Source organism: Maylandia zebra, linkage group LG15 (genome assembly GCF_041146795.1).
Source record: "Maylandia zebra isolate NMK-2024a linkage group LG15, Mzebra_GT3a, whole genome shotgun sequence".
Taxonomy (NCBI): Eukaryota; Metazoa; Chordata; class Actinopteri; order Cichliformes; family Cichlidae; genus Maylandia; species Maylandia zebra.
The window spans coordinates 34141870-34151374 of NC_135181.1; the positions used below are offsets into that span (position 1 = coordinate 34141870).

Genomic DNA, 9505 nt, shown 5'->3' on the forward strand with positions numbered 1-9505 from the left:
AAACCTTTTTAATTATGATTCCTTTTGTCTATTTCACCTAGTCCCGGACACTCCCTTGCACATGTGGCATGCCCCATACCAAGACCATGATGCTTGATGGGACATACAGTGAGGAAGATGCCAACAGTCTGGCGGGATACACAAGAGCCTCGATGGTTGCCGAGGACATATCAGATAAACAGGAACAGATGGTAGTGCATCTGTCTTTGGACAACGAGTCCACTGGCACCAAGAAGAAGGGCATCCGTGGCTTCCGGATCATTCAGAACACCCACACCATTGACACATATTCTCGTATGATTTTCCCAGGCTCATATATCCTCTTCAACCTGATCTACTGGTGTGTGTACTGTTGAGAATTTTAGCTCAAATTGTAGTAGTGAAAGAAAATTACTGTGAAACCATTCTGTGGGACGTAAGCCTGAGGTTTACCTGTTCAAGTTTGCCAGGATGGCCTATCAAAGACATCTGGGAGTGAATACTACCCATTTCATTGTTGGACTGGACATTCGATATAGCTTATTTTTTAATTTTTATTAATGAATCCTTTATTTATCCAGGTAAAAATCTCACTGAGATTCAAAACTCATTTCCAAGAAAGACCTGGCATCATGGCAGCAAAAGACCTGTTCCTGCCTCACAAGCTAATATGTACCCAAGTCACGCTGAGAGAAAACTCATGGGGCTGGTTGCACATTCACTCTAATACAGCGGTCCCCAGCCCCCGAGCCACGGTCCGGTGCCGTGAGCCGTTTGGTACCGGGCCGCAAGAGTTGAGGCTCGGGTGTGAAATTTATGGTCTTCAGGGCTTTTATCGGTTTTTATTGTTATTTTTTATAGTTAACTCGGTTTCCCTGGGTCTTTTCCCGTGTGTTATGAATAAATCTTTTTTTTTGGTACTGGTACTGGTTTTATTTTGTTGTATTTATCTGCAACACCTTAAAGGCCAGTCCATGAAAATATTGTCAGACATAAACCGGTCCATGGCGCAAAAAAGGTCGGGGACCGCTGCTCTAATAAACAGGTTAATCATGAGCCTAAAAAGCTTGCTACAGCACCCTAAGGGTAACAGTGGTGATACTTTTAGCTCTTTCACAAAGATGTCAGTTTCCTGGATACATTCTTGTTTGCATCTTGTTCTGTTTTATGGTAACTTCAGCAGAAAGTTTCATCTACAATCTCTCACCACTGAATTTTGTCCTTGTTGGTCTTTCAGTAATATACAGTTTCAGCTTAATAAATAGAACTTAGCTCAGTTTACAAGTTTACAAATAATCTAAGTGGTTTATTCCACCTCAAATGTTCATTTGGACTTTTTAAAACAGACTGTTTTCACAGCAGATATTTTGGCTTGTAAAGATTAAGTACAGGTGTAACACATACCATGAAAAACTATTTTTATTCCATTTAGGTGAGCAAATTTCAGACCTCTGCCATTCATGCTGGCTCACATATAAACCTTAACTCAACTACCTGATGGAACTGCACTATCTGCAGTTAAGGTACTTTCACTTGTGATTATCAGATATGTCAGATTGTCTGACATGAGTGAAGTTTGATGGACTGATATTCTATTCAATTTTATTTTGTTCACTCTGTCTAACATGTGTAACTTAGTTGTTTACTATTAGTAGCAACGGTCTATCCCTTTGTTACCAAGTCAACATGATAACTGGGGTAACTCTTGCTAAGAACTCTTGCAATATACTCTGTGGGTAATAATATGGTTGTTTTCTGTTTCTATTAAATTCAATTCTACTGTATTTATATAATCCCAAATTACAAAAACAGTTGCCCCAAGGCATGTTATGTTGTTGGGTATAGACCCTGCAAAAAAATCTGTTTTCTATTTTTTTCAATTTGTCAAGGTTTTTCACATTATTTTTCACAGTTTGATCTGTAAAACATATAAGCACATTTTCTGCAATGGTTTAGTATTACTGACCAGTGAATCAGTGAGCAGCTAGGTCCCAATATTTAAATATCATTTGTGGAAAGAAACATTTATTCATTTTCTTGTGATTTGTTGGAGTTGCTCTTCATTTAGATGGAAGTTTAACCTGCAGATTTTGCACAACAAAAGTACTTTTGGACAGTTAAATCTAGCCTGTCTCTCTGCAACCAGCCCCTGTCCAGGCTTCCTGGAATAACACACTTCAACCTGAACCTCTCAACTGTCATGACTAAAAAGATTAAGAGAATATAATTTGGCTGCTATTGCCTCTGTAGTCATTGGATTTGACTGAGTCATGTATCTGAATTTGTCCAAAGCAGTTGGAACTTTAAAAGTACTTTAAAAGTACAATTCATTACTGTTGCTGAACAAAGTATTTTGATTATCTATTTATAGGATTTCTAAATTCACCACATTTTATTTGTTTAATGTTTTATTATTTATTTGCACCAGTATTGGATCCATGTGTCATTGCAGGCAAGTTGCAGGAAACAGGGCTTACACAGAAACTGGTTGGTGAATGCTGCAAGACATGGAATATAATATCTTCCTATATGTATTTTTCTTAGAAAGAACTTTAAAACATAGAAAGCTTTACCAGTGATGTAATCAACTTGAACCGCCTTAAGTGAACATTGTTTTCATGTACATATTTTGACAAGATAGATTTTTTGTTTTTAATTAATTTCAGAGCAATGATTGACATTAATCATGTAGGTAACTAGAAGTTAACATTAGACTGATTGTGCTATGATGTGTGTGAATTCATCCATCACAACACTACTGTATTTTAAGCAGATAGTTCCTACAAAGATACAGTGAGTAAATTATTGAACACTTCACCAATTTTTTAAGTAAATATGTCTCTAAGGTGCTACTAACATGAAATTCTCACTAGATGCCTGTAACAACCCATCCAATCCTTACATGCAAAGAAATCCAATAATATGTGTCCATAAATTATGCATAATCATGAGAAATGACACGTGGGAAAAGTATTGAACACATGAACAATGGGAGGTGCAAGAAAGCCACGTAAAGTGATGACACCAGCTGAAATCTATCAGTTATTAGAAAGCAATCCTGCCACCTATTGCAAATTAAGATATTAAGAAATTACAGATACGCTTCCCAACCCCCTGAGCCACGGTCGCCCGATAGTCTGGACAAATGAGACCAAAATTGAACTTTTTGGATGCCATAGTACACATCATGTTTTGAGATCAACAGGCAATGCATATACCCCCCCAGTTTGGAGGTGGGAACATCACGGCGTGGGGATGTTTTTTATCATACGGCATTGGCACGCTTCACATAACTGAAGGAAGAATGAATGGAAGCTGGATATCTCAGGAAGACAATATTTTCTTTTTCTGAAACCAGCTGAGTTTCCTTGACTGTGTGTTTGGGATCAAAGCTGCTAGAATGATCCAGTCAATAACCTGACCTGAATCCAACTGAAATCCTATGGCGAGAACTAAAGCTCAGAGTTCACAGAAAGGGCCCGCAGAACCTTCAGGATTTGAAGACTGTTTGTATGAAAGAAACTCACCTGAGCAATACATGCAACTTTTCACCTCCTGTTTCTCCATACAGGAGGCGCCTTGAAGCTGTCATCACCACCAACAGCTTTTATAAATACATTTCAGTAACCATGTTCAATACTTTTTCCCTGTGTCATTTTTCATTTTACACATAATTTATGACATCTGTGGTTTGATTTCTTTAGCTCAATTCAATTCAATTTTATTTATATAGCGCCAAATCACAACAACAGTCGCCTCAAGGCGCTTTATATTGTAAGGTAGACCCTACAATAATAGGGTCTACCTTATTATTGTCTACCTTGTGTGGATTGAAATGTGTTATTACCAGCATCTGGTGAAAATTGTATGTCAATAGCACTTTCAGAAATATATTTACTTAGTAAACTCATGACTTGTTCAATAGTTATTTTACGTGCTGTATACATTTCTGACAGATATACAGTTTGACAGATTAGTTCTTTTATTTATTTACATAATTGGTTTAGCTTAGCATAAAGCAAAGGTACGTAAAATAGCAAACCTAGTTCAAGTTGGTGTTTGTACATTTTTATTCTGGTACTCCACTCCAGGGTACTTTTGCATGATTCACACATAAAGAAAAATCCTCATTTATAGTGGGGTAAAAAACATTTAAGTTTGCTCATTTACAACAGGCTCTAAAATGTATGGTAGTTTAATTTTATCAGCTGATGTGCACGTCATTGAGTAAAATAAGTATTTGATTCTCAAGCAAAACATGACTCATTAATTGGTGGAAAAACCCTTGTTGGCAAGTACAGTGTTAAGATGTTGCTTGTAGTTGGTGACTAGGTTTGTACTTATCTCAGGATTTTGGCCACTCCCCTTTACAGAAACTCTCTAAACAAGGGTGGCTGTGGCACAAGACGTACTAGTTGCAAGCAATGTGGTTCGATCCCTTGTTACTCCAGTCTATATGCCAAAGTACCCTTGGGTAAGATACTGAACCCAGAGTCCTCCAATGCGGTTAAGAGTGGGAGGGATCATTGTAGTTGCATCATACAATTTTTTTTCTTCAAAGATGGTGGGTTGAGTTGAAGCCAAAAAAAATCTATTTTGGTTTTATTCTGACCACAGCACATTCTCCCAAGCCTTCTCTAAATCCTTTAAATGGTGTCTTACAAACTTAAGATAGGCCTACACGTCTGCATTTTTGCATAGGGGCACCTTGTGAGCACAGCAAAATTTCAAACCATTATCGCATAGTGTGTTACCAGTTGTGTTCTTGGTAACTGTGGTTCCAACTGCCTTCAGATAATCAACAAGCTTCTCCTGTGTAGTTTGGGGCTGATCCACCACTGTAGAGGCTGAGCCCACGCTTGAAGCCACTGAGATGTTCGTTGGCTGGGGTGACGCGATGCCACTGTTATGAATGAAACTTATCACAGTCCGATAACTCCAGCCGTACTTATCTTGTTCGTTTAGAATCTGTATTCCACTTCCATCAGTTGCATTTGTTGTCAACAGTTCTCTTTATCCAACACCATTTATCATAAACCGTTTGCTCCTTCTGAACAACAACACACCTGCCGCTAATTACGTGTGTCTACCCTAAATACATTCCCGTCAACACACCATATCGTAAAACACAAAAGGTAACCCCTAATGGCATACATAATGTACCAACACAAAAAATGGCTCCACTTTCTCATGATCACCCTCAACCCACGAGCCAAGACTTTGCATAGAGAGCAAGACTGAGTGCAGCTGACGGTCATTTTATATTTTTCTATTCCTCAATAATGGCATCAACAGTTGTCACCTTCTCACCAAACTTCTTGTTGATGGTCTTGTAGCCTGTTCTAGCATTTTGCAAGTCTATAGTCCTGTTCATGGTGCCCTTTGACAGCTCTTTGGTGGAGCGGTTAGAATGGAAATTGAAGGAACCTGATTTTGTAGACAGGTGTACTTCATACATAGTTGACATCAGGAATATCTTTAATTGATTGATTGGTTGTAATTTGTGGAATTTTGGTTGATATTCTCTCTCCATTAAAATAAAACTTCCATAAAATTAGAGACTGTTTATTTGTTTGTAAGTGAGTGAACCTATAAATACAGCAGGTAATGAAATCATTATTTCCCCCACTGTCGGAGAATTGTATGTACACTGTTTATAACACATTTCAGTTTCTGTTCCTTGAAACCTGAAAATGTGAGCCAGAAATAGTAAGGTAAACATAACCTTTTATATATATTTACTTGTATATATTTATACTTACCTGGCAGGGGAGATACCATGATCACGAAGGTGGCTCACCCAGCACTGCGGTTGTGCTGACCCCTGTGAATTCCCCAAATGCGGGAATCTCAACTGCATAATTTGTGGTAGTGGAGGACTGCGTTCGCGCTCTCCTCTCACTTTTTTTTAAACAAATTTCCCACGCATGGGACTAATAAAGGTTATCTTATCTTATATACTTATATTGTTACCTCAGAACTTGAAACATTGGTCACACTTAATTTGAACCTATCTAGGACGGGGAGATACATCTAGGTCCCCTTTGATTAGTACTCGGACTGTTAAAACTACATTTGCTGTAGTCTGTTCATTTTGTCTTCTTTTGTTCAACTTAACATTATGATAATGAGCGTTGTCTGTTTGTGAATGGATTTACTTAGTTTTGCTTTACCAGTCTGTAGAGAGTGGCAATTCTTTCTAATACACTGTTAACTTCTCAGTGTTTTCACCTTGTCTTGGAAGAAGTTCTGTGAAGTAGCAGTACAGAGGTGATATCAATTTTCAGGTGATTGTAATGAAAACAATTTTGGAATCAATATTTTTAATAAAATGTGACATGAAAGAATGAAGTAGCAGGGAGAAAAAAGTATAAGTATCTGAGAACTGTACTTGAATACAGAGCTTGAATAAATTACTGATACACAATGCATCACTGATCCCATTGCAAGGCTGATCATATCAAAACATAGACACTAACATTTATATTCTTTCCAGACTCTAACACTGCTTTGTTTGAGCTCAATTGCATGACTGTTTTTTGTTTTTGTTTTGTTTTGTTTTTTGTTTTTTTAATTATCATTTCTGTATTTGATCTTATCAACTTTTCTTTTCTTTCTTTCTTTTTTTCTTTTTCTTTTCCTTTTCCCCCCAATAACACACAAAAATGTTTTTAATGAAAAAGGCAAGCACCCTTACAGTCAGTTTCCAGACGGATGCCACTTATTCCTTGATCTTTGGAAAATTATTTAGAATGTAATGCTTTTGCAGCAATTTTTTTTTAAAATTGTGTGAAAGATAAACTTTAAAGTCTTTCTTTCACACATTATACTGATGCCTAATTTATAGCTATGGATAATCAGTCTAACCATAACATTCAGTCTCAGGATTTGTTAATTCATCATTACCTGAGAGGCCTGAAAATCAGAATCAGAATCAGAATCGGAATACTTTATTCATCCCGAGGGAAATTAGGGGTTACAGCAGGCAGCACGCTAATGGCGCATGCGCACTCACAAAGTAAAGCAGGTTTATTTCAAAAAAACAAAAGAAAACAAAAGCATAGCTCCCAGGAATACTGTATAAGATGCAATCTTCCTGTGTGACCCACTTTGAACTTTAATCCATGTTTCAGAGAGTACTGTGTGCTCACCTAATCCTCCAATACACAAATCACATCAGATTTACCCTTGCTACCACTACTTAAATCACATTCCTGTAGTAGGGCAACTTCTGTTCAGTTCAGTTTTATTCATACAGAACCAAAGCACAAATGCAGTTGCCTCAAGGTGACAATTGATTGCACACTCTCGTCTGTGTTGTTTATTAATGTAGCCGCTGCTTGGGGTTAATACTGACTCACGCTCCACAATGTCTGGCCATAATTTATACCCACCAGCCTTAAGGACTTATTGTCCTAAGAGGACATCTGTGCTGTACGTAGGGTACATTTGCAAATATTTAGAAAAAATGAAAAGAAAAAAACCAAACATGATAAAGTTTTACAAATTCCTGTATGCACAAAGGCACTGGGTTTGGGTGGTTTGTTCAGATTTGAGTATGAAATGATGTGATTTTAACTAAGCATAACGTAGATGTTTTTGTTTGCTTTGTTTTGTTTTTAAATAAAAACATTGCACAGTAGAAATGACTAACAATCTTATGTAGAATAACCCTTATGTAGAAACTGGGAAACAAAATGGTTATGAATTACATGATTGCTGTCTCGGACTGTAGTGATGTGTCATGTCATTAAAAGTATCTGCATGACCTGATACCACCGCGAGCTCAAGATCAACACAAGCTTTCAGGGGGGCTTTCAGGTGGTGAGAGCTTTCAGTGGGCTAAACTAGATTAACCCCAGTGTAATAACAATTACACTGAGTTCTCTTCCCAGTAATTAATGACTAATCTGCCTTTCCCTCCTTTATCAATCCCAGCTTTAACTCTTCCACCTTTACTTCCTCCCTTTGCAATCCCACTTCAACCCCAAGCCTTTCAAGTTCAACCTGCAACACATCCATCAACCCCCTCCTTCATACTATACTTGGCACATCTGTCACTATTCCCTCTGTCACTATTACCAGTTATTAAGGAGGGAGGAGGGTCATGAGGAACAAGCAAAGCCACATGAATAGCCTTACACACTGTAACCTATGCAGTCCATGACCTCCCCTTCAAGACCCTACTTGTGTGAGTGGCATGTTGTATGTCCAGAACCACTGGACCATATAGCATGTACAGTTATGTGCAAAATAATAGCAATGTATTTAAAACAACAGAGGAAAAGTTCCACGTTACTTCCATAGCATTTAGCATTCCAGCAGCATTTATTTCCATGTATACAAAGGAACTGGGAGCCGTGCACATTCAATCCCAAATGAAAACATGAACAATTTTGTCTGTTCTTCTCTTCTTCTTTTTTTAACTGAAAATGAAGAAAAACAATGGGTTGTTTAAAAAAATTTAATTTACAAACTGGAATATTTACAGTATAAACTGAAAATAAAATGAGGATTTTGCTTTTCCTTTAAGCACTGATTATTTAGTTGTATAACCATTATTTCTGGTCACTGCTTTGCATCTGTGTGGCATGTAGTCAACTAACATTTAACACCTAGAAACAGAAATTGCAGCCCAGGCTGACTGGACTACAATCCACAGATCTTCTGCATTTTTGGGTTTTGCATCAAAAACAGAATTTTAGAGGTCATTCCACAAATTCTCAATCGGATTGAGGTCAGGAGAAGGGGCTGGCCACTTCGCGACATCAGTCTTTTCGGTCTGCAGCCAGGATGTTGCCCGCTTGCTGGTGTGTTTGGGGTCATTGTCCTGCTGAAACACCCATTTTAAGGGGATTTCTTCCTCAACATAAGTAGAGATGGACCGATCCGATATTACGTATCGGTCCAATACTGACCTAAATTACTGGATTGGATATCGGAGAGAAATAAAAAATGTAATCCGATCAATTCAATATCACAAAAGCACCTCACAAAACTTGCAACATAGCAACCCAGCTCATAACCTTAGCATGTCGGAGGAGTATGCATCTCGTGATAGAGCGTCTGTGGCGTGTGAGACCTGGTCTGGTTCAGCATTTGGAGCCTCGCTACGTGCTTCCAAACCGGCATTTAATCTACGAGAAAGTTATCCCAGAGAAGTAAAGCAAGTGTGTAAGCTCATCTCAGAATGTTTGAGTTGGCAATTTGTCTTAATTTTGTCTTTGTCTTAAACTTTTTGGCTTAAAGTGACAAACTCCAACGATCTCAAACATCCTACTCATCATCCTCGTCTACATTTTCATGATCATAATTTTTGCGCATATGATTGATTATTACCGAGTTATGTAATATCATAATTTCATGATATTCATGAAAATAGAAAATTAACTTTTATTACTTCCGTTACAATTTCCTGAGGCATAAATCATTTGACACGGGGGCCATAAAACATTGGTTTGACACGAAGTAGGTAATTTCTCTCTCTTCCATCTATATAATAATAAATATAAAAATATACAAGACA

At 37.7% G+C, this 9505-nt stretch overlaps 1 protein-coding gene and 1 pseudogene across 1 annotated transcript in view; both read left to right on the plus strand.

The window, feature by feature from the left end:
* The window catches only part of LOC101472980 (gamma-aminobutyric acid receptor subunit rho-2), a 29511-nt gene extending 23825 nt beyond the window's left edge, over positions 1–5686 (plus strand). The window contains exon 10 of the mRNA XM_004564755.5: positions 42–5686. Within this exon, the coding sequence (XP_004564812.1) occupies positions 42–356 (315 nt within the window). The 3' untranslated portion in view covers positions 357–5686. The remainder of the gene's footprint in view (positions 1–41) is intronic.
* Positions 5687–5733: 47 nt separating this feature from the next.
* On the plus strand, positions 5734–5879 carry LOC111500748 (U1 spliceosomal RNA; annotated as a pseudogene).
* The last annotated feature ends 3626 nt before the right edge of the window (positions 5880–9505 follow it).